At 45.4% G+C, this 26,457-nt stretch overlaps 1 protein-coding gene across 1 annotated transcript in view; it reads right to left on the bottom strand.

Moving 5' to 3' along the window:
- The window catches only part of NIBAN1 (niban apoptosis regulator 1), a 55,485-nt gene extending 29,949 nt beyond the window's left edge, over positions 1-25,536 (bottom strand). The window contains exon 1 of the mRNA XM_054638405.2: positions 25,396-25,536. Within this exon, the coding sequence (XP_054494380.2) occupies positions 25,396-25,450 (55 nt within the window). The 5' untranslated portion in view covers positions 25,451-25,536. The remainder of the gene's footprint in view (positions 1-25,395) is intronic.
- Between the last annotated feature and the right edge of the window lie 921 nt (positions 25,537-26,457).

Here is a 26,457-nt window from a genome sequence, read left to right as displayed (position 1 = left end):
AGAATTCCCCAAATCCATGTCTCTAAGGAAAGATGCTCTCTACCTCTCTCTGGGGCATGCTGCCTCAGAGCCAGGTATGGTCAAGGGGTGAAAGGGTTTTCAAAGACAACCAGTGATACCAGCTAATGTTCAGCCATAGGAGCCAATTTTATCACTTACTGAGATTTTAAAGATGACTCAAAGCTCTACAAAATATTTTTCTAGGCTTGGGCATTACTGTCTCATCTTTGTTTTAATGTAAACATATCCTCAGTCATGCTGCAATAAACACTAATCTGGTATTGTCTCGCTGTGATCAAGATCTCACGGGTAACAGCAACAGCAATAAACACACTGAGGTCTCACTTCTGAGAATCTTAAAACAATTTACAAGCAATTAACTCATTAACCCTACCACAGAAATAATGGTGCTCTGCAGACAGGGAAGTGAAGCCGAAATTAAAGGCATGTGCATTTATGTGACTGAAAAAGTCTGTAGCAATGCAAAAAAACAGAACCTGGCCTATGATCTAGAGAGCACCCCAAACATCCTGGATACTGGAGAGATCCCTTTCTTCTTGGTATTAGGGAGCTCCATGCCAAAGGGCATTTCTGAGCTTACAACAGAGAAATGCAATTTCACATCTCCAACAACTTTGATGCTTTCAAAATTTCATTTTGTTCTGCTCGGTGGGGAAAAAACATCATATTTTCTGTATGAGAAAAAAAATGGTAATTCCCAAACTAAAACTTCTTAGGACTCCTAGACCAGGACTGGCACACAGCATTCCTGAAATGGAACTCATGGAAGTGTTCAAGGCCAGGGGCAAGAAGCAATCTGGTTTAGTAGAAGGTGTCACTGCCCATGGCAGGGCATGGGACTGGATGGGTTTGAAGATCCCTCCCAACCCAAACCATTGTGGGATTGTATAAATAATTCCCTAATTTCCTAAGACAGATGTGCATGAGGAGACAACCCTACATACCAGCTCCTCTGCTTCTGCAGGTGAATTTGCAGTGTGGTGCAGAATAAGATGCACCCCCAAGTTCAGGGGCAGTGCCAACACTGCTGTTCCACAACACCACCTTTCCTTCCAGCTACTGCTGTGTCACCAGGACAGCTGAGAGGGGTGAGCTGCAGCCTTCTCCTCCATAAGCACCAATGTCACTGCTGCCCACCACTGAACTGGAAGCCCCACTGCTGCCCCACTCCAATCCCACACCAGCACTGGGAGACAGACCTGACGCCCTGGAGCCCTCTCCAGGCACACGGAGGAGCTGGCTCAGCACTGGCACAGCCATCCCACTCAGCTGGAGGGATGGCAGGAGCAGAGTCAGTTCACCACTCATGTAAGGCTTTCACAGAGTTACTGTGGGACAGCACCCTGTGACAATGTGGACTCCAAATCTTCAGCTTTAAGATGGATTTTTAGAGACATACTCATTATAGGATGTGCTTGGGTATAATAGCAGGATATGGTGCTGCTAAAGCAGAATATCCCAGCCCTATAAAAACGAGCCTGCTTTGGGCAGAGGCATGGACTTATTCTCCAAATAAGGACAAAGTTTCCCAAAACCTTCCTTACAGCATTTTTTTTCCCTCCTGGACCCAGCCAGCAGTAGGATGTTGTTGGCCCCAGCCGAGTTTCCTGCTCAGGGTTTGCCCCTGTTTTGCACTGTGGCTTTTTCTTTTCCAGCTCGCATCATCCTCTCAATTTGTTAGAGAGGGCTCTGGGACACTGCACCTCACTTGGCTACTGCCTGCATCCTGCAGTAAAAGTTTGTAGAGGAAGTGGGACAAAGAATAAAATTCTGGTGTTGGGAAGAAAGCTGCAACAATCACAGGAAATACCTGTAATTTTGGCAAAGTCTCTCAATTAAGGCTAAATGGCCTCAGAAGTGTCATTCTTCACTGTCAGTACTGCTTAGATCAGCTTAAAGGACAGTGACTGAAGAGAAAGAAACTCTGCAGTTCACAACATGCACGTCAGAAATAGGACACTGATGATGTAATTTTTATGTGCAGGCTATATTTATGACAAACCAAAACAAGAATCAAGAGGCAAATGTTTCTGGTTGTTTCTTCCAATCTTCACACTACTTGTTGCAAAGGAGCTTTGCATTAAAAATACTCCTCCCTCATAAAATTAGAAGCAAAGTTTATTTAAGGAGATCGTGAGTGGCCCCATATGAGGACCTGGCCTTGCAGGGCTCAGCTGAACAGGAATTTCAGTGCTACCTGAAGGTAGGAAGAGAAGCAGACAGACCCTTGACCCATTGTTCCTCAATGGATATTTAAACTCTTTTGGTTTAGAGAAAATAAAAATATGCTATCTGAAAATAAACATGATGGAAACAGTCCTGAGTAACAGAAACTCTTCCCATGAAATGATAACATGGGGCAACTGGAGATAAAATACTCCAGGGCAGTTGAAAAATGAGTTCCCCTAATTCTTTTCCAAATTTAGTGTGGCTGGCTTCGTCAGAGCTGTTTATATGGAGCACAGCCAATGCTCCCACTTGGCTGGTCTGGCAGTGGCACAGCTCCAGCCCACATAAATGGGACTTGGAGCCCAGCAGCTGGGATGTTTATCCTGGGAGAATGAGGAGTCTGATCAGCTCCAGGAGGAGCCTGCAGGCAACCTCCTGCTCCTGTGCTGGGCCAGGAGTTGGACTCAGTGACTGATCCCTGGGGGTTCCTTCCAACTTGGGATATTCTGTGATTCCATGAACCAAAATTACCAACAGGAAAAGACAACTGTGATGGAGGTGGAAGGATTTCCATCAAATTAACATGGCAAGGGTCTGCTCCTCCTTTGCTGAGGGTTTAGATCCTGCTCCAGAATAAACTTTGCTAATACTTCATGATGCACCTCCTGCTCTGCACAACTGCCCCTGCACATGACCACAAAACTTAGCATGAGTTATGATACCCCTTTTAAGAATTAAAACAAATGTCATTGCACTGAGAAACAAGAAACATCTACCTGGAAATCAGTAATCACTCCCAGATTTTTTTTCCATGCTTTTCCCCTGCCTTTGACCTTCTTAATTGTGTCACCCATGTTGGACACTTGTATGTAACTCCAAGTCATCAGGCCCACAGAATGGCCTCAAATACCCAATTTTATAGTGGCAGTTTCACTGCTTTTATTGAAATAACTGACATACAGCTTTTCCAAACAAGGGCACTCTTCAGCAAGTTCTCCCAGGAATGAATTCCTGCTGGTCTGGCTCCCATTGCAGCCTATCCAGCTTGCCCTGCCACATCTCCCTGCTCTCAACCACGTTGCCACGTGGCCAGTCCAGGTGCAGGTCAGGAAAACTCAGGAAAAAAGGTCAGAAAACAATAACTTCTTGGCTGTCATACAAGAGAGTGATTGCTCACACTCCCAGAACTCAGCCATTTGGAAGTGAAGAATGGAAAGAGGGAAGGACTTGCCATAAAAGCTATTTCACTTAAATATTGGTGTTTGGCAGTAAGGGGACCCTTCCAAGAGCAGAAAAATGTTCACAATTCCCCTTCACAGCACAATTGCCTGCACTCAGCACCTTTTGGAAAGGGTTTTCCAAATATACCATGACCAGTGATATGAATCTCTTTGGAGGTCTGGGGGCTGATGTATGTTCTTACACCATATAAGCCCCAGGGGACATAAATGTAAAGGAAGTAGATTATTTGCTGCATTAAAACAAATCCTGGACAAAATAAAACATAAAAGAAATAGGCACTGTGTGTGCTTAATGTCAGTACACCCAGCACTTCAAACAAGTAAAGCAGTGAGACAGAACAGGAACAAATCACTTTGTCTTATTTCCTCCACCAGGCCATGAGCAAAGCTGTCAGAAAACAATCTAAAATGCTCAGGTGATCATACCCACACAGTGCTTCACAAGCCAGGATGGAACCCACAACTGGGGGCAAACTTTCCAATTATAAACTACAAACCAGTTAATCTAGATGTACTGTCTGCCTTATACAAATTAAGCTTTAAAATTACTACTGTTCATCCATCCATCCATTTATTTTTCTATCCATAAACACTGTCTTTTTCTCACAGCCCATCATGGTAGTAGCAAAATGAGTTAACAAAATAATTCCATTGTTCAGCTCCTGGGCCAACTTCAGCCCAAGTCTAAGAAAAGCACAACTCTGATTTGAGGTAAACATCTGAAATTGCAGATGCTCTGCATAAGCCCTGAAAGCTGGATGTCAGTACTGGCACCTCTGAAATGGGCTGGATGCTCAACAGGAAGAGAAGGAAGCAGAAACTCACCATAAAAACTGCTTTTCCTCAGATCACCCATTCACTGCAAACATCATTATCAGTTGCTAAGTGCATCTGGTAGCCAGAAAACCTGTGAAATGATTCTGTTTGGCACATCCTGACAGTGCCCACCACCTTCCAGTGCTCTGGGGTATAGAACAGAGGGATTACAAGTGATTCACTCCTTCCTTTTACAAGTAGTGGGATTTACAAGTGATTCCCTCTTTCCTACAGTCTTCTTCCTTGTGGAGTACTTACAATACCACCCAGGAAGAGTTTAAGTTCAAGTGCTCCCAGACTTCATCCAGGAAGGCAATGTAAACTACTCTCATTGTTGTTGAAAGCAGAACTCATTTTGATCTTTATTTGTAGAAACAGTATTTCAATTAATCTGAGTCATGACTTAATACCTGTTAGGACACAAAGGGATGGCAGACACAAAGGTTCTGATCTAGCTGGATCACCTCTCACAGGTTTTGTTTGCACTCAGCCAAACCCAGCAGCTCTGGTTGGTGGAGCCACCCCTCTTTCCCACGCAGGAACATGTGGTTTGCACCTGGTAAAATACTGAACCCAATTATTTATCCTGCCTTGGTTTATATATTAATAGAGACTGCTCTCAATAAAACCTTACAATTCTGTGACTCCAGTGGTGTGCACACACCCTCAAATCACCTGTTTGCCATGCTGGCAAAATCCCTGTTAGTCACCCAAAACTCAGTGCAGAGGAGTGGTAACACCCATCACACCTCAGATCAGCCTCTGCTCTCATCTCAGCATACAGCACTCCTCAGGTGCTTAGCCCATCTTCTCTATAGGAAAAAACTGATGCTGTCCGGGGAAAAAATCAGATTTTTTCACAAGTTTGGCAGCTGAGACCCTGGCTGTGATATTTGTGCTCCATCAGAAGCGAAGCTTTTGTTTCACAGCAAGCTAAACAAACACATTTGTAAGGTCATCTAGACGTGATCCCTGGCAAAAGAGGTGCCAAAAGTAACAGGCTCCATTCCGGCCTTGCTGATCTCCCTTCCTACATGTGACCCCTGTACTTTGCTCTTCCTCAAGTGCTCTGCTACACGAGGCTGAGTTTTGTACTGAGATAGACAATTATCCCATAGATTTCCAAAGGTTTCCATACTTAGGTTGTCCCCAGGCAGCTTCAGGAGCATCTCACATTCAGAAGGAGCAGACTGAGCTGAGGGAGACCTCATACACTCTATAAAAAATACTTATTTTGTGAAGAGAAGCTTGTGATCTAACTATGGAGCTTGCTGGTTTAAGTTAATTCTGAATGCTGTCTGATTATTAAAAATGAAGAACAAATAGCACAGATCCTGCACAAACACAGAGTGGCTCTTGGGTCAAACCCAGAGACTCATTCCTGCAGCTCATTCCCCTGCTCCCACTGCCCAATCCTTATTTATGGGAGAAGGAAGATTTCACAAATTGCCTTTGCACTTCTGTCAGGCTAAAAATTCCTAATATTAATGATTTACATAAAGGCCAGTCTTGTGGTTGATAAGGCTGGAACAAGCCAAGGGTTTGATTAACACTGTGTCAGATAAGCTTATCTCAAAGGCTGCTAAAATCCACCCTTTGTTGGTAATGGGGTGAGAAGCAGCAACCCTGTCTAGAAACAATTACTCATGGTCAGATTCAACTAGAATAAGGTCTGACAAGACTTTATTTATAAGCTTCTTTCACAGCACCAGAAGGACTTGGGATTTAATAACCAAATGAACCCAATCTAATTCCTGGGGGGGGGGGGGGTCACATGAAACTAAACTATGATCTGTGATAAATAAATTTGGTGAAGGTCAATGATGTTCAAGTTTTGGGGTTTTGTTCAACTCCCTGAGCCACAAGTTGAGCCACTCCTGGGGACACAGACAACAGGCATGCCTTGAGCAGCTTTCTCCAATCCAGATCTCAGCACCACGTTACACATCACTGGAGGTCACACAAAAATGTTTCTTGGGAACATTTAAACAGCATTCCAAAAATGTAAGCCAATGCTGCATCACCCTTTAAATCAGGATGATGTATTCCCCCTTCCCTCCCTTTTGGGTGACAGTTACCTCACTGCCCAGCCATCCACAAGACAAAATGACAAAAAGACACAGAGACATAGATAACAGAAACAACCACCTTCATGACATTAGCTGAAGCTTTTTTCTTTATATATATATATATATATATATATATATATATAATTTATACAGATACACACACACACCTTCAAACTATTATTTCCATGCAATGCTTGGCATTTGCTCATACAAATCTGGGGAGATATTTTTACTAATTTCTTTTTTCTTAATTACTTTGCCAAATGATACCACTCTACATGGCTCTATCACAAAATCACTCCAGGGAGTACATGACATTGGCCAAAGCTATGAGTGCACACGTATCTTTCCATGAGGAGCTTCATTTCTGCTGAGATTTCCTTACCTAAATTCCCTTTATTTCCTCACCATTCCAACTCCCGTCACCACCAGCCCAGATGGACTCCTCAGAGTACCATATTTCCTACAAAGTAATCACTTTTTAAGCACTGTAGCAGAAGGCCATTATTCCATGGCAGGATTTTATTCCATTTCTCTTCAACAAACACACAAACTGCACAAAACAGAGTAGCAAAATGAGAATAATGGTAACACTGGAGCCTCTTTTCTTACCATTTTCCTCATCAACTCTAAGGCGTTTGCTTCACTTTTGGCTCCTGCATACACCAAAAATGAGTAAATACCATGATTTGCAAAAGATTTTCAGCTAAGCCTGTGTGCAAGAAGGGTAAAACCAAGACTAATCTCTAAACTAAACAGAGGTCTCAGAGCAAGGACATTTACTTTAAGGATCTCCCAAAACAACCACACAACTTGATTTTACCACAGGAAATAATTTCAGCCTTAGAGCCTCTTCTTGCCACTCTGAACCCCACAAGAACACCTGGGTGGATACACAGATTTTAACCCAAACAAGCACCATCCAGATTTTTGAAGCCCAAGGCCATACCCATGTCACAGTTGTGCCAGCTGGGGCCATTTTCCAGTTTCACCTGGTTTGCTTTGCTTGTGCCAACACCTCCTCACCCTGGTTCTCTGTAGGGAAACAACTGTGAAAGGGCATTTTGAGGGGGACAAAGAGCCAACTTCTTGTGAAAATCAACACTTGATTTTATTCCTTTTCCCCCTCTTTTAAAAAGGACAAAAATTTGGCAAAATTTTGACAAAAATGTATACATACATATATGTATGTATATAATATTAAGCTTCTAATAAAACTTTATAATACAAGAAGAGGAATGTGTAAAATGCAATTCACATTCCAAAGAATTTTAGATTTTTTTTTTACCTGACTTCCCACTTTACATTCAGCTTGAACAATAAAAATGGAAACATTTTTCCTTTGCAGTGCATATTTAGTCATTTGTTCAGGCTCTCACTAGTTTCAGGTTATAATACTGGAATATGACTGCAGGAAAATCTAACTTGTCAGAGCAAAACATTGGGCAGAGGATGGGAGAACTTACTTTATAAAACTTAGAAGTTTGAGTGAAGCTTATAAAAATCTCTTTAATGTGTCATGTATTTTGTTGTTACAAAGCTTATAAAATCTCTTTGATCTGTTATGTATTTTGTTTTTACACAGCAGGGTGATACAATGGGATCCCTTTCTGACATCACATGGACTTTGTTGGCCATGCAGATGCTACAGCAGGAATTGTTCAAGGAACTGTTCAAGGAATTGTTCAAGGCTGACACAACCTACAAGACAAAAATGTTCCACAGCTCTACACTGTGGTCAATCCTTCAAAGCCTTAGCTAAGACAAACTAGACAAACTCTCCTTGCTGGTAGTCTGTTTTCATGTTCAGAAAAATAACAGCTCTAAAACCGTTTGCTAAATCTTTAGAAATAAATTGATTTAAAAGGAGGATTACATTCATTCCTTTGCAAGAAACACTGCCAGGCATTAAAAGGGTCAGTCCTCATGCAGCTGAAAGTGTCCCCTTTGACAAACAAGCCCTTCTCTACCCTTCCATGGATGGTAGTGTCCCTCAGGAAATCCATGCCTCGTCCTGTGGGAAAGGTTTCTTCACAGGACTGCTAAAAAGCATCAATTAAGGCAGAGTTTAGAAGACAAGTGTATAATTATTACATGGAGCTGCTCACCCAACCCTGTGCAAGACAGTTTTTTCTGTGCTTATTACAGATGGGGAAGGGAAACTACAGCTCTGTGATGTAACAGATCAGCTTTATAATTCAAATTAGTGCAGAAGCGGTACCAGAGCATCAGCCCCTGATCCAGGCTCCTTCAAGAAAGGGTGGCAGGAAGGGAGCAAGATGCACTGAAGCTGCTGGAAAGGGAGACCTTGACCACATCCCCATCACTCCTCAATCTTGGTTTGGGGCTCGCTCTCTGTCACACTTTACTCTCCCATAGCAGCTGTGGCTGCCCCTAAGTCCCACTTCAGGATAGGTCACAGCCTTTTGCTTTCTTCCAGCTGTGAAATGGGTGCAAAAGGAACAGAATTGGCCTCTTCCCTTGTGAAACCAATGAAACCACTCCAAAAGCTCCTACTAAATCTGGCCCAAGGAAAATTCAAGGGAAGAAGCAGAAAAAATGAGGCAAATTAAAACAAAATGAATGGGAAAGGACAAACAGAAGATGGGAGATGGCTCTCTGGCTGCCTGGGTCTTCTGAACATGGGAGACCTGCCAGTGGCCTCCTTTCCCCTGTTTTCTCCCATTCAAAGTTGAACAAGGGCATAATCAAGATCCCAGTATTTCCAAAGCACTGTAACAGAATAAAACAAAGTGATCTAAATATTTTGGGGTTCTTCTCTGGCTAAAAGGACCCATTAAACTTCATTAATCATTCCATACTTGGCAGAATTCATGCCTTTGATTCCTTCTAAATTAAAGCTGGGACCTTACTAATAAAAATACACTTTCTGCTACGAAATAGAGAATAATTCCCGAAATTTTATACTGAAAAGAGGTCAAGTAAAAATCCAAACAACCCTAACTTTCTGCAGCTGTATCAAAGATGAAGGATTACTTTATATTCCCCAGGTTTGCTGTTCCTACAGCCCACATCACCAGAGGCAGAAACACTCCCAGGTGACAAGGGCACAGGTCAGGGGAATTTGAGGAAAAAGAGAAACCAAAGAACTGTGTTCAGAAAGAATTTGTTGTAACTGCCACAGAGGACACACACAAAGGAACACACTCCTCTTGCAGTCTCTCCTGTGCAGACGTGGGGGTTTAAGGCCTCTCTGTTCCGGCACACTGTTTAAAAGTATTTATTTTCTTTTTCAGGCTGCTATTTTTAACCATAGCTCAGAGACAGGCCAGAGTCCAACAGAGTGTCTGACTGCAGCTCCCAGACAGGCACAGCCACAGTGTCACTTGCTGTGACAGGAAGGCGGTGACACACAGCTCTGTAGGTCCCAGTTGCCTTGTTTCCTCCATGGGGCTGGTTTCACCAAAGCCCCCTTTTATTCAGTGAAATCAGCTCAGAGGGGTTCCATCCAGCCACCTGGCATGCCAAGTGTTGTGCATTATTCTTCTTCCTCCTAGATCACTTTCAGATCCTCAAACACTCATGAAAGCATCGCTGGGAGGACAATAGCTACCACTGGTGTTTGTTTTCTCCATTTCTAGGAGGACTTCCCAGGAAGAAGCTCCACTCAGCCATAGCCCCTCTCACTAAGCCTGTGCTTGAGGCTCCTTGGCTCTTCCACCCCAATGTTTCAATGCTCCTTCCTTTTTGAAAAAAAAAAAAAAAAAAAAAAAAGGGAGATAAGCTGCCTCATTTCCTCTCCATTTATCTTTCACGTTCAAAAGGACTTGTGACAACATGACTTGAAAGGAAAAAACCAAATCCAAACCACCTTCTCCCTGTGCTGTGTTTGTACAGCGGGGCCACGTGAGGTCTGGGCTCAGAAAGGCAGCTGGGCAGGTTATTATTAGGAGGAAGAAATTTGTTCCTGAGAATTTATTGGGAAATGGTTGGTGAGAGCTCTCCTGCTGGTTCACAGTGACCCTGTGCCTCTGGAGGCCTTCATGGCCCTCCATGGACAGACACACCAAACCCTCCTGCCTCTACACCAGGATCTGTGGCTACCCAGAACCAACCAGGTGTTCAAGGCTTGGGTTTATATCCATGGTGGCAATGCTTCAGTCAGTGCATTTAACAGTTTGCTTTCATCTCTCACACCTTTGTATGACTGGTTATGCAGCTCCAGTTTTCTAAGTCTCAGCTCTTCCATCAAAGGTCCCTATGAAGTTCTCCCCATCATTCCAATCTGAGCTCCAGCCACTGTGGATGCTGATACACTCTCTCTTTCTGGAAAAGAGTATGTTTCACTTGTCTGTATCAAAATCTTAAATTCTTCATCGTTCTGTGTTTTGCAAAGTGCTTTATTTATGGCACCAAGAAAAGAGCAGCCCTAAGAATGCAATATGCAAAAGCTGTGCCATAAGGGTTTTATTTGGCAAATTTATGTATATCAGATCACATTTTCACTTTGTGAATGCAGAAGTAATCACTAGTAATGTGACTTTAAACATATTTAGCCCCTGTCTGACAATGCTCATTCTGAGTCTCATCCAAACCTGAATTCCTCCAAAAGCTGCCTGCATTTCCTCACCAGAGCTACATTTCAAGCCATGTTTGCATTCTTCAAGGGTGCCTTAAAGGCAGCCTGTGGCTTTCTGAGAAACAAATGCAGGGAAAACCACATAAACCCATTTTCTGTCTTCATTTGGGTTGATGGGACTTCACCAGCCTGATGAGGTGAAAGATGAGCCCTGAAATGCTATGAAATATTTTCTCACTTAACAGCATGCAGTGTGGCTTCAAAACACCCTGAAGAGCCCCCAAATCCACAACAACATTTCAGAGACTTTTCTACCCCTTATTACTACTCCCAAAGACCTTTACTATACAACCAACCATCCCTGCCAATGAGATGCTACTCAGGCTGTGTGCTACTCCTGCAGCAGGAGCAGAACTTTTTGCTGCCCTGAGACAGTTTCTCTGCTATTTGCCTTTTCAAGCATCTCTGAGCCAACCGTTTCACCAACTGTTTCACCACAACTTTTGCATAAACCCAGCAGCTTCACGCAAACAGGCAGGCTCTTGATTAAGGAAAAAGCAGAGCAGTGAAAAGTGTAACAGAACAAGAATTCTGGAAAAGTATATTCAAAAAACCCACCAATAAGATTAATGGGTTTTTTGTAATTTCCAGTGAAAAAAAACACATAGACAGTGTTGAATAAATGAATCTTATGGTCTCTGCTCTACTCTGAGCTTTACTAGCAAAAGTGCACCAAACCTTCATAAATAAATCTGTCAGGCTGAACCTCCTGGCTCCAAAGGTTTGGGCTTAAATGGAATCAGGACCTTTTCTTTGCCAGTCCCAGAAATGCCGACGTCAGGACAACAAAACACAGATTTAACATCCTGGTTTCCAATTCTGTTCCCTCTGAGAGACACGTGCCTTAGCCAACAGCCACAAATCCATTGTTCAGGAGATGACAGTCTTCTTACAACCCCTTTTGACCAAGAAATGAGGTCAGGTCCTTCTGTTGTAATTATTTCCCCTTTGGAAGCAGCCCTGGCACTAAGAAGACACACACACTGAAAATTCAAAGGCATTTTTTTCAAAGTTACTTTTGCTGCCACTGGTGTGAGGCAACTCCTCCAGTTCCAGAACAGCTGGTACCAACCACCAGTTGCCAGGTGGGTGCTCAGCGCCTCTGAAGCCAAGCTGAAGCTCTAAATGCCAGCTGGAGCTCTAAAAATTACAATTTTTGTTTGTGTGTATTAAAAATATCTGCTTAGTGTGCTTAAGAAGAACCTGCTGAGAGAAACACAAAAGCATCAGGTCTTATCTCATTCAAGAATGTCTAGTACAGAGCAACACCAACCAAGTCAGAGGAGATCGTGCAGCCCTGGCTTCCAGACTGAGCAGATACCCTGGCATGCTTCTTAAACTCCTGATCTCTGAGGGTTCCTCTGATTTGTAAAATAGTATGTCTTGAAATTGAAATAAAACACAGCAATGTAGTCAAGACACCCACCATACAGAAGTAAAACTTTCCTGAGGCAGCAAACATGATTTGTTTTTTTTTTAAAGGTATTCAAAAGAAAATAGAAATCTCTTAAGGGCATTAGATCCACTTTTATTGCAAATCTGCTCTGGCAAACTAATTTTTTAAACATACACTCTTCTTTGCTTACCTACTGTATATAAATTGCATATATTCTGATTAACATTATTCAGCCCAGAATAATTACACATCAGAGAGATGCCTAATAAGCTCATCTTTAAATTCTGCAGAACTAAGAAAAGATCCCAAGCATATTTTATGAATATAGGATGGCATCAGCTGACAAATATATGGCACAATCCATTTTATTGTGGTTGCAAACAAGAACCACATGAATGAATGTTATGGGCTTGTTTTGCATTATTCAAGATGATAGGACTTCTGAAGGAAAGCAAGAGTGTGTTCTGGAATTGTGAGACTGTGAAGATAAAAGAAAATAAGTCACACACAACATGGTAAAGAAAATACACAAAATAAGCAAAACTGCATTTTACCAGCAGCACGCACTTCGCTGGAGGATTCCATAAAGTTTCCTGAATCAAACAGCTGCTACAAGAAGTAGCAATGAATCAAAACACTTGGATTTACAACTAGAATTGACAAAGAAATATTTTCAGTTACTATAACCATATTGTTTTAGACTTACTTCAGACAAAAGCTATTTCAACAGGAAAACCTGTCTTAGCCAACAGCTGGAAAGCTCATAGCCTTATTCTGGAAGGAAGGGGGACTGTTACTTTTTACAGATGTCTCCATTCTCATCATCCAAACAGAGTTAAACCTCTGAATAGAGAGATGGGCCCCATCTGAAATGCAGCTCTCACATCCTCCAAGGCTGTGCACGCTCACACCCCTGGCACTGATTCAGCCAAGGCACCAAACTCAACAGCCACAGAAACTCAGCACTGTGCAATTGTCACTCAAAGTCAGCCTGAGTTTTGGGGCAGCCCCTCAACAGCAGAACTCCAGACACTCAGCTGTCAGAGAGGCTGGGTTTTATTTAAAAGCAGCCCTTTTGCAGATGGTAACAATCAAACCCAGCCAGTGCTTCCCTCCAGTGCTCAGCCCCAACACCCTGTGAGATCCAGGTTTAGGAGCACCCCCCAAGGCAAGCATGAATTTGGTTTATGGTCACAAAAGCAACACCTGCCAATGCCAAGTGCTACAGAAAGAGCAACTTTTCAGTTGACCACACTTCCTGCTGCCTACACATTTAAGGCACGCGAAGGAAAGGCCGTGTAGCAAGAGATGAGTAATAACAAACCACAAGCCCTTGCTCAAAATTACCACGTAGTATTTTACACTCAGTGGGGTGGGACATTTATTTACTCTAGTAACTCCTCTGTCTCCCAGTGTGGCATCAGCTTTAGCCACCCCCATTCTGGTATGGGATGTGATGAGCTGCTTCATGTTTTTTCCAGTTGTAAGGGGAGTTGGTGCTCAGTTCAGATGGGGCCTTCCTCCTTCATTCACTCAGAACTCAGCTTCCTCCTTGTACAAACCCAGTGCTGCCTCAGTTTCTGATGTCACCACTACGTGGCCACAGCTCCTAAGGGATCACCATGAACACACCAAGCCCAAACTCCAAAGTCTCCCCAGAAGCTTCTTTTGTCACAGCCCTCGGATGTGTGTCACACAATACCAAATACAGCCTCAGCTTTGTTCTGGGCACTCTTCCTCCCCACTGCTTCCCTTGGGTTTGGTAGGACATGATGGAAACACAGACTACTGGAATCACTCAGGTGTGAAAACCCTCCCAGAGGGTTTGAGTCCAATCTGTGCCCAATGCCTACTGTGTCACCAGCCCAGAGCACTGAGTGCCATGCCCAGACAGATCCTTCACAATCACACCTAAAAATACCATCTTCTACCTCACATGTACCTGTCCCATTCATTGCAGAGCTCTGAAAGTTTGTGGCACAGTGAGCCGGAAATAGCAGGAACTTGATTTCTATCTAAAAGCAGGTAAATACCACCCCAGAGAATCAGATCTATCTCTACTGCAGAATGTAAATCTGGACAAAACACGTGGCACTTACAGGAAAAGCTCACATATGGCTCCTGCCACCTTCTTTCCCTGATACACAGAAGTGCTGAGTGCCTGAGCACAGCATGAACCTGGCTGGAAACTTGGGGAGAGCATCAAAATCGTCAGTTCCCTAAAAAAAATTAGGTACCAGGTTTGTCCAGCCCCAAATTAACAGCCGTAACTCCTCATGCATGAAATCAAACAGCACCAAGATCAGCCAAGCAAAGGCTGCACAGCACTTTGCAGCTTGGCAGGTGCACAGGAAATCCCAGAAGGAAAGAAAAAAACCCAAGCAATGAATATGGGGTTTCCTACTGAATGAAGCAGTAGAAAACCACACCAAAGATCAGCCTTTGCACCCAGGTCTCCTTCAAGCATCAGCAATGAGTTCAGGGCTTCAGATCCATGGAGCTTTTCCACTCCACCTGAAGCCTGTGAGGTACAAAGCTGTGCTGGCTTTGCCCATGGCTGTGAACAGCTGCTGGGAGCTGTGGCAGCTTTTTCTAGCCTGCACTGAGGACAAATGTGGAAACAGCAGGGTTTAGTCCAGCAGGAGAACATGGGCAGTGGCTGGAAACCTTTCCCACTCACTTCCAGTTTCCTTATTCTACCTCTGTGGCCCCCAAACCCTTCCTTTGCCTGCAGGCCATCCCTGACCTGCTCAAAAGAAGAGGAAAGCATGGTTTCTTTAGCTTAATTCATAAAAAAAAAACCCCAAAACCTCCTCCAAAACCCCCAAAAACACAAACCAAAACCAACCGAACAAAAAACCCTGAAGAAAAAAAACCCTCATCCATTTTAGCTGTATTTTTCTCAAAATGGCAATTTGGGGCAGATGCTCAGCATGGAAACTTCAGTCTGGGCAGCTGAAGGCTGGCAAAGCCTCATCTGCAACTGCAAACACTGGACAGTGTCTGGCAGACTAAATTACAGTGATATTACTTTACAGAATAACCTTAAAAAGCAAAAAAGCCTTTTTGTCCTTTCTTTTGCACAGACCCAGCCACTAAATCCTTGCCTGGGGATGATGAAAACTTGCCTTTCCTCTTGTGTGACCACTGCAATATTGGAATATCAAGTGAAAACACATAAAGATCCTCTGTATCATGCTCAGGAAAAGCAAGCTGGTCTTTAGACAGTGTTCACCCAAGGTATTTACCATCCCAAATCCTGCTCCAGAAGTGGTGTCTCCAACATCACAGCAATGTCCTGCAGAGAATCGCAGCACAAACAGCAACTGTGGTTTCATGCAGAGGAAGGGAAATACCATGTAAAGCTTTAGAAATGCCTTCCTGAGACAGGAGATGAGAGGGGCTGAGTGAGATGGATACTGAGTGGGATGGAGCTGGTATCTTCTGTAAATTTGAAGCAGCAACACCCATGTACCTCCTTGGCAGGCAGAAAATTTCCAGATACAGCACATGAGGATATTTTTTTTAGCTGAGGTCCCAAGCACAACGAATCAAAAATCAGTAGTGAATGGGCTATCCCAGGAAAGGAGCAGGGATCTGGTATGCATGGCCAGAGGTGGGCTCTGAGCCCTGCAAAACCTGCAGCTCCCTTCACAGGAAACATAAACTTCAGGTGGATTTATAACATACAGAAGCTGTAGGTATTTCTTTGTAGGGTTGGATGTGAAAGCATTTAGTGACAGGCTGGGAGCTGGGATTGTTCACCCTGGAGAAGAGGAGGCTTCAGGGAGACCTTGTTGAAGCCTTTCAGAACTTATGGGAGGCTTATAAAAAATGAAGGACAGGGCAGATAGTGACAGAACAAGGAGGAGTGATTTTAAACTGCCAGAGGGCAGGGATAGATGGGATATTTGGAAGAAATTTTTCCTTGTGAGGGTGGGCAGGCCCTGGCACAGGGTGCCCAGAGAAGCTGTGGCTGCCCATCCTTGGAAGTGTCCAAGGCCAGGCTGGCCAGGGCTTGGAGCACCCTGGGGTAGTGGAAGGTGTCCCTGCCCATGCAGGGGGTGGCACTGGATGGGCTGTAAGGTCCCTTCCCATGGAATGAACCTGGTAAAACACCAGCATTTTGGGGAGCTATGAACATGGAATGAACCTGGAAAAACACCAGCATTTTGGGGAGCTATGAAGAAAGGAATGAACCTGGTAAAACACCAGCATTTTGGGGAGCTATGAACAGGGAATGAACCTGGAAAAACAGGCTCACTTTGGGGAGCTATGAACAAGGAATGAACCTGGTAAAACACCAGCATTTTGGGGAGCTATGAACAGGGAATGAACCTGGAAAAACACCAGCATTTTGGGGAGCTATGAACAAGGAATGAACCTGGTAAAACACCAGCATTTTGGGGAGCTATGAAGAAAGGAATGAACCTGGTAAAACACCAGCATTTTGGGGAGCTATGAACAAGACTGTCTTACAGCATTACCAAAGATCTCCTTACAAGCTTTCTGTGGTTTGAAAAGGCATCACTGGTGCTGAGGTGTTGGGGAGAGCCCACAGCCTGCCAGGCACTGCTGTGGGCGGCTTTTCTCAGCAGAAGCCACTACCAGGAGGATGCTTCACATGTCCTTCAGCAGTGACATGTAAAAAGCCCTGAAGATCAGCTGACACATTCACTTTGCCAAAAGCTCCAAAGCAGAATTCCTAGTGGAGGACAGATCATGGCTTGCTCCTGCCAGGGACAGAAAGTGAGAAGCAAGCCAAAACCCCGCTGCTCTTTTCCACCAAGGAGTGGAGTGGCTGCTGTGTGACAGCCCTGGAGCAGCTTGGCTCGAGGTGTCCCACGCCCAAGGGTGGCACAGCCCAGGTCCCTCTGAGCCCCTGGAGGGTGACCAGGCACCTGCAGCAGCACCCACCTCTCTCTGATGGCTGTAGGGGTGTCTCCCCCAGTCACACCCCAAAAACCACCAGGGAGACCCTGGGCTGGTGGGCTCCCAGCAAGGAGTGCACAACAGCACTGATGGTGGCACACAACAGCCTGGGTGCATCCCTGGCACTGCCCACTCCTCAGGAACCACGGGGTGCAGGGCATGGCTACAGGCTTAGAACCAATCTCATCACAAACAGCACCCAAAAGGTCACTGAAATCGCTGGGTTTGGCTTTAAATATTTACTTAGAAAATAACTACTCTACTCCTGATCTCACTCGTTTCCTAAAAGAATTTCAACCATACAAAAACTATCCACATACTTTTGCAGAGTGTGCTGCTTTTATCCTCTTACTCATGTATTCAGAAAAGCCCAAGAGTCAGACTTGCTTTTGTTTTCCGCTTCCTGCACTGCAGCTAAGACAACTCCCTAGCTTTAAAAGACATGCAATAAAAAGATGCAATAACTACATAACAACTTTGGTAGTACTACAATGACCCAAATATTTTGTCTTCAAGCTTCAGTGCTAGCCAAAGTGTACAGCAACTACTTGGTCAGACCTGTTAACAAATACCACAGAAGCATGAAAATTAAAGGCTTGTGAATTCAAGGTATAACAGTTAATTAAATATTCAGAGAAACAAAGTCACTGAAATCTTAGGTTATCCATACCAAAATAAGCTTCAGTGCAGAATCAGCAGCAAACTTATTTTTATATATATATAAGACTACTAGAAAGACACAGGACAAAGATTTTAGGAGACCCAGGCAGGAGAACCCTTTCTTCACAGAAGTTTGAGTCATTTGCACAAGCTTTAATCTTGCTTTGATGTAAGAGCTGGCCTTGTTTCATTAGCATCCTTTAACTGCAAAAGCAAGTCAAAGGCTTGCAAGTATGATCAAAAACTTGAAACTTTTAATTGTTCTCCACGTGTGAAGAGAACAGCGTGGTTGTTCCATGCAAAGAGAAAGCTACACTTTAAAAGCACATTCCTTATGAATATCACCCTTTCCCACCTAGACACTGGTTCTGCAGCTGCCACTGCCCAAACACACACCAACACAGCTGCTTTTATCATCTCAGAGCTTGCTTTTTCTCCCTTTCATACCAATAAAATGTCTATCAGATGCAAAGATTGTCTTACCATTTGTGGCCAAGCTGCACTCATTTAAGAACTTCCAGTATTCAAGATTTTGAAAAACATCAAGTACAAAGGCACAGCACACTTACAGTGTATCTCTCAATTACAGATTTGGGGCAAGGATGAGCCTGTTTCTCACTTTTTCTATTGAGATTTTCTTTCCACTGACCCCTGTGCCTAATTCAACACTGTATCTAGTTTCTTCTACAGTGACAAGAAAAGCATGAAAAATACCACATGCCTTCCCCTACAACCCTGTGGTTTCACTCCCCTCACAGTACCCAAAAAAAGACCAGAGAAAAGCCACCTTTCCTTTTCCAGACCCAGTGATGCTGCACATCATCTTTAGGAGTAGTTCCTGTATGTGGGTTGCTGTGGTGCAGGGCCTTGAGATGATCCTGCTGAACAGGCACAGAGCCGAACGCAGCTCTGCGACACAAATTGGGCAACTGGGATTTCTGGGTTTAGGAAAACCTCAAGCCACATACAGAAGGCAAATGGGCTGTGATCACAGACAATACTTCTACTGACTAACAAAGAAAAATGAAACATTTCACCTCCTGCTTTGATTAGGGAAATTTTGACCATTCCTGTTGCAAGATAACATGGCTGGAAACTTCCAAAATTGCTTGTGGAGCTTTTGAGAGAAGTTAGTAACAGACAATTTGAGCAATGGAAATGGAATAGAGAAGGTATATCCTTCCTTAGTCTCCCAAAGCTGAACCTGAAAGCTCTCAAGGACAGTAAATTCTGTCCACGTGGGTGGCAAGTGCCTTTTCCACCAATCACATCCCTGGATGCCTTTTGCTTGCATTCAGTCAAAAGGTAAGAACAAGCATTTGGCCCCTTGAATTAAAGGCCATAAAACCCAAAGGGAAGTTTCCCCTCCTTTCCAGCACAGGCAGGCACCATTTATTAAAACTATGGGATGAAAATCTGCTACTGGCTCCAAAAGCAACAATCTCTCTGAGCACTAAAACTTCTCAGAAAACAAGTAAAGCCAGAAGGATTTTCCTTTAAAAATCTCATTTTTTACAGTCTTCAAGAACTTGGAAACTTTGCAAGGTGCATATAATAGAATCTTACATGCTTATTGAAATCTGAATTTCCTGTGTGCTTTACCTCACTTCTTCCTTCCATGGGTATTTATCCCTGTTTGGATTGGATTAGATGGTACTATCAGGAATTCTGGATTTAATACATGCTTCTGAATGAAATTATTATTCTGCCTCTTCCTTAGACTTTGGGAGTTGCAGGCAAATCCAATCAGCTTTTACCATAAACCTCACCAGGTGAAAAGGAAAAGCAGCCTCTAAGATGCTGTTAAATCCAGAGAGACCCCACTTGTAGAATTTGGTTGGAATGACTTTAAAGCCCATCTCATTCCACCCCTGCCAGGAGCAGGGACACCTTCCACTGGAGCAGGAAGGTGCTCCAGGCCCTGTCCAACCTGGCCTTGGACACTCCAGGCATGGGGCACTCCTGCTCTGTATGATGTCCCAGCCATGCTCACCTACAGAAAATGGAAGAGAGAATTTCCAGAACACAGAACAACCCAGCTTGGAACAGGCTGGAAGCAAAGGCAGGGAGTGCAGCAAGACTCGTAGAGAGCCCTGCTGTACTGGCAGTCACACACCAAATTAAAACCAGAAGGATAAGGGACAGTTTAAAGCAGAAAATCCAACATCCAGCCTGAGTGCTTGTCCAAAAAAAGGCCAGCTTTTCCACAATTAATTCCAAGTCATTCCTCCATCCTGCAGCCCTCCTCCTGCCAGCTCTGTGCACGCTGGCTGAGGCTTTCACTCCAGAGCTGTATCAGGCCCTTGGGTTCTGTCCCTCTGAGTTGTTGGGACTCATCTCTGTACCACCAGTGGAATTTATTCAGCAGGTTTCCTGGAAAGCTGACAACCATTTCCTATCTTGTCTTTGAAGTGAAGGGTAAAGGCTGAGGCTCCTCTTCAGCCTCTACAATGGGACAGAATAGGAGTCTCTCTGCTTTTTTAAGTATGCTGTATCTTGTAGGAGCACACCTACAGTGTGTGATTATCGTGCAAAATCCCAACTAAATTACCAGCACACTGAAATTCCTAAGTAAAAGAAATGTCTAGAAAGAAGTTTCCTACAGACATTAAGTAATAGCTTTCACTGTCATCTCTAAAGAACAACAAAGGTCTGCCTGGAAAAACTTCCTAAACAATGAGGAAATCCACAGGGAGCATCCTGGGTGCCACAGGGTCAAATAATCAAATATTCATTGTCCCACCTGCTTGGGGGAAGAAAGAGATGGAAGAGAAGGGAAGGAATAAATGGTATTTAAACAAACAAATCCAAAGCAAATGACTACAAAGCCTCATCCTCTAGACAGATGTCTATTTATAGAAATGGGTAGCCAGGATATGGTCAAGCATACCAAGTATCTTTATGAAAAAAATAACCTTCAGAGAAGTGCAATTTTTCATATGCTGAACTGTTTTGGAGATGCACCTGTTGAAATTACTGGGGTTAGGTGCTTGAAATCCTTCCACTTCTGCAAATTAAAAAAATTAGTCCTGACTAATTTAACACGACTCATGGCAGAGCAGAGCTTGGTCACCTACCACTTCTGCTGCTGAGATGGCAGAAATGGAAAATCACCAGGACTTTAAGGGCATTTCCATCTGTGCCAGCTGTAAGATCCTCATCCTTGACTGGCTCCTGTCTGCTAGCAGGGACACTAAGCAACACTTTCCCTCAGCAGTGATGATAACTCTGGCTCACTCTCTCAGTGGTATCTCTCAGGACACAGCTCTGGGCTGCTTTAGCAGGCACTTTGAGCTGGTTCCTGAATCTCATGATTGCACCCCGAGCCCAGAAGTCCCCAGCACCGCCCTGGACCGCTCCCTCTTGGGTGTAGCACTCCTCAAGCATCATTAGACAATTCACCCAAAACACAACTCCCATCATAAGGTTAGCCCATGCCTCAGTAAACTGAGAGCACAAATTTTTTTAATAAACTCTTTTCACATGACCAATTCCCAGTCCCCTAATTATTACTGCCATGTTTTAAACTCTGTTTTACTCACATCCTGAATAATCCCCATGTAGTCCCACCAAAATCCCACAAAGCAGGATTATCTCTGCCACAAGTCATCTTTTTCAAGGCCCCGGTCCAAAACCTAGAGGAATTACAATAAAATTTTCATTTTGGAGGGCTTTAAATCATTTTACTGCTTACAATGTGTGTGTATTTAAAATATCTTATGGATTTAAATAGGTGGAAAAATGTATTTTTCCATAGGTCTGGTTAGAAAAACAGACCTGTGCTGCAGAGCACAGAAAAACACCTCTGAAACTGCTAAGGTTTCCAGACTAGTAATGCTGCAGTGCATGTGGTCTGGCTTTCTCCCACTTCCCCCTAAGTATCCTCCACACACCTTCTCCCAGAGGACACAAACTGTCCCCACTGCTCACAGGAGTCCCTGCTGACTCATTTTCCCAGTATTTCATTCATTTCCTTCAGGTAGGAGTAAGAAATATCAATTCCTGACATTTTATTCAGGAGTTCATCCCCCAGCAGTGACCGATTTTCGTTAATTTCTACTCAACAAAGACAAAAGATGTTGCAATGGCTTGCAAAATGTAACTTCACAAGATATAAACATATACAGAGATTTTCTGAGTGTAAAAATTGCTTTGCAAAGCATTTTCATCCCCAACTAAGTGTTTAGGCAGTTGATTCAAACTTCACAAGGAAGATCCCTGCCCTTGCAGTTTCAAACACAGCCTCAAATTCCCTGTGGAGACCGCCTGGAAAATCACACATTGGCATTGTCTGTTCTCTTCTTAGGCATTGTTTGAGGCAGGGGATGCACATTACCAGGTCAATAATTACATTTGCTGCCTTTCAGGTCATGGTGTTGCCTAAGTATTGCCCCATGTACAACCACACACAGCTGTGAGTGTTGGCTGGTTCAGTCCTACCCCGTTTTCCCCAAGAGGATGGAAGCTGGAAGCAGTTTTAGGTGGAAATCCCAGGCTTTGCATTCAGTAACTGAGACTCTGCGTGGGACGCCTTCCTGGTTTTCTCTGGGATTCATTTCTCCAGCTGGTCTGACAAGGCTCACCCCATTCACCACGGGAAAGCACAGGGAGCAAAGCAGCTCCCAGGCTCTACCTGGGGGTGCCTGTGCTGAGGGCAGGCTCCTGAGGGGTTACAGAGGCACCTGGCTGACTGGGTTTGCATATTTCCAACAGAATTTTACATCTCACGTAACTCCTGTCCTCATTTGGTTCTCCTCTCATCCCACATCAACATGAGCCGACTGTCAGAAGTCAAAAAACCTGTAGAACTGTGCCTGTGTTGATGCAGAAGCTGTAACTTGGAATTGAGGAACAGACCCACAAGAATCATCAAGTCCAACTCCTGCCCTGCACAGGACATCCACTGCCTTTAATGCTCAGCCCCTCATTTCCATTCATTACATTGTGCTTTAGCTTAAATGTTGTCTGAGTAAACTACAAGGTTTTACAATCCATTTCATTCCAGGCAAATTAAATTATCATTACGGCAACAACAAATTAAATTACACCATCATGAAAACAACTATGATCTAGACCAAGCTCTCACTTGAAGTAATAGTCAGGATTTCCTGTCTTGAGGCTACTGGTATTTGGGCCAGTATGAGGGAGCATCCCAAAATGCACAAAGTTTGGAGAGTGTTGCTGGCTTGCTGTCTCCCCATCTCCCTCCCTCACCAGTGCTGTCCCATTCCAGCACCTCTGGACTGACAATTCTGCTGACAAAAAGCAAGTTTTCCCTTTCCTTTTTACTGGGTCACCCCTGCATCACCTGTGGAGGAAAAGAACTCCAAAAACTGCCATCCCACCAGAGAAACCCACCCAAGCTTCACAAAGCCAGCTGAAAAACATACTGCTTATTGAAGCTACAGACTCAGTGCTTGCACATGGCTCTTCTTCACCACAGAGCTCCTCTGCCAATAAATCACACCCAGGTGTGTAGGACAGACAGCAAGGCCTGACTCTCACAGACTCCAGCCTAACATCAGCAGTAGCTTTGGTGAGCTGGCTCAATCTCACTCTGTTCCCATTTAAGATGCTCTTCACAATTCTTTTTCCTCCTTGGAAGTGCTGATTCACAGGCAGCCTCTGTATAAAGTGCCTCATTAATTATTTTTCCAGCCGGGAGCTTTGAGTGGGGGATCCTTACAGCACCAAGAGCAGATGTGAGCCAGGGGATGAGCACAGATTTAATTCCTTCTTCCACAGTGACTTCCCTCTGGCTCTTGCCTGTGCAAAGATGTGATGGGCAAACAAGAACTGTGTCTGGAGTGCTGCAGAGCTCTCAGCATGACCAAGGCACCCTCCCTGCAAGCAGCAGGCAAATTAAATGCTGAACTGTGAAAATACAATTTTGGCTGCAGTGTGGGGATGAATGTAAAGAAAAATAGAAATCCACAGGGACTGCACCCTCATGGCTCTGATGGAACTTGAAACCACCCTCAATGGGACAGGAAAAACTGACAGTACTGATAGGACTCTGTTGAAAAATCTTGCTGTGCAAGGCCAGTAGCTCTGCTGACTGCTTTTTGGGTAAAAGCCATTTACTAACTGAATATCCTTCCCAATATGGGAATCTCTTGAGAGCCCCACTGTGATTTCAAAGAAGTCCTAACAGAGCAGCAGCTCAATGTTTGCACTCCCTCTGTACCACACAAACATCCCAAAGCAAAGAAACCCAAGGACAAGCTGGGCTGTGGGTATCACCCAGGAGTCCCCCTCCAGCCCAAATCCTCAGCACAGTTTGATCTCCAAGAGAGGGCTCTCATAGGCTCTGCATGCATCACACATCAAGTGCTAGAAATGGGCTTCCTTTTCTCATGGAAACTTTTATCCCACTTGTAAATCTTCAGCCTTAAAAATTTGCTTTGCAAATACTCTACCTGCTGGCTGAGCGATAAGCAGCACAGGTAAGAGCCAGTTGTGCTTCATACCAAACTACTCAAGTAACAAAAAAACACCCCAAACCCCAGAATTACACTTTTCCTTCATAGTTTAACAGCAATATACATAACTTAAACCCTATTGTTTTTGTTTGCTCTCTCTCCTAACATTTTAATGGGTAAAGAACTGCCCTTCCACAGTCAGACTGTGCAAGGTACCCACCTTTTTTACTTCGGCACCCACCAGCAGCGTTGCCAGTGCCTCCAAGGGGCTTGGCAGAGCATCAGCCCATATGGTGCTGGTTGTGTTCACCCTGGCAAAGCCCGGAATCTGCCGGGTCTGGAGAGCCGGGCTCTGTCACACGGGCAGGCTCAGCCGCAGCGCTCCACACTTACTTCATCCTCTACTTACAACTAACTCCCGCAGTGGAAACTCCTAAAGCATCGCCCTTGAGAAACTGCTCCAAACTCCATGGGACGCTGAGAATCAGCTCAACCCGCGCTGTCCCGCCGGCTGCCGAGCACTGCCCGGTATGCGCGGGGCTCCCGGGGCTGTCACGGCGGTTCCCTGAGCCCCGGGATATCCCGAGCGCTCCCGGAGGCTTTCCCGTGCCCGGGGATACCCCGAGCGCTCCCGGCGGCTTTCCGGTGGCCGGGGATACCCGGGGAGCTCCCGGAGGCTTTCCCGAGCCCGGGGATACCCGGGGAGCTCCCGGAGGCTTTCCCGAGCCCGGGGATACCCGGGGAGCTCCCGGCGGCTTTCCCAATCCCCGGGGATACCCCCGAGGCGCTCCCGGCGGCTTTCCCCAAGCCCGGGGATACCCGGAGCGCTCCCGGCGGCTTTCCCCGAGCCCGGAGCTCCCGGAGCTCTCCCGGCGGTTCCCCAACCCGGGGATACCCGAGGCGCTCCCGGCGGCTTTCCCCGAGCCCGGCGCTCCCGGAGCGCTCCCGGCGGTTCCCCAACCCGGGGATACCCGAGGCGCTCCCGGCGGTTCCCCAACCCGGGGATACCCGAGGCGCTCCCGGCGGTTCCCCAGCCCGGGGATAGCCGGCCTGCTGCCCCAGCCCGTACCTCGGATGTAGGCGCACTTGCTGTCGTCCAGCGGCGCGGAGGCAGAGGCGCCCATGGCTGCGTGCGGAGCTGCAGCAGCACCGCGGTCCCGCCGAGCCCGGACCGAGCCCGGACCGCTCCCGCCGCTTCCTCCGCAGGCACCGCCCCCGGCCCGGCCCGGCCCTGCCCCGCCCCGCCCGGCACGGCACGGACCCGACAGGGACCAACAGGGACCCGCGGTAACCCACGGGGCCCCCGCCCTGCGGCCGCTCCGGGCTCCAGGCACGCTCCTTGTGCCCCCACGCCGCTCTGCGCCGCTGCCACTCGTCACCGCAAAATCCACATCCCCACGGAGACACGGCTGGAGTTTCTGTCCGGAGTTTCTCCAGAGGTCACGTTAAAGACCGTGCCGCAGTAAAAGCACGGTTAAACAGGACCAAAACGCCTCTCCTGAAGGTGGCCCGGGGGCAGCGGGGTCTGGCTCAGGGTGATGTGTGCGGTGCTTTTGGGGTGACAGTGGCAGTGCTGAGGTGATGTTTGAACCCCGTGATTTTGGAGGTCTGTTCCAACCTTGATGGTTCTGTGATAAAGGCCCTGGCACAGGGTGCCCAGAGAAGCTGTGGCTGCCCCTGGATCCCTGGAAGGCCAGGTTGGATGGGGCTTGGAGCAACCTGGGATAGTGGAAGGTGTCCCTGCCCATGACAGGGGGTGGAATGAGATGATTTTAAGGTCCCTTCCAACCCATCCCATTCCATCCATCTGTGATTCTGTGATTTATGGCTCAGTCTTCAGGGCCGTATTGTCCCACTCTTCCCAGGAATATTGCAAATTGCTACTGTATGTTTGATTCCAGGATGAACAGTAAACCTACATAAGCAGGCACTAAAATACACATCACTTCAGTAAATATTGTCCAGGCATTGAAACAACTTCCTAAAACAGGCAAGCACAGCAGTCTGCAGATCCTCAGCACAGCAATGTAAGACAGTATGGAACAGATATCTGAATTCTCCTGCCCCTGAATAATAATTTCACATCATACCCAGATGTGACTTTCTAAAGTACTTCCTTCTCTTTTGCTGT

The sequence above is a fragment of the Agelaius phoeniceus genome, chromosome 8 (genome assembly GCF_051311805.1).
Source record: "Agelaius phoeniceus isolate bAgePho1 chromosome 8, bAgePho1.hap1, whole genome shotgun sequence".
Lineage (NCBI taxonomy): Eukaryota > Metazoa > Chordata > Aves > Passeriformes > Icteridae > Agelaius > Agelaius phoeniceus.
Note: the sequence above shows the minus strand (reverse complement) of the source record. Positions and strands in the feature narration are given on the sequence as shown.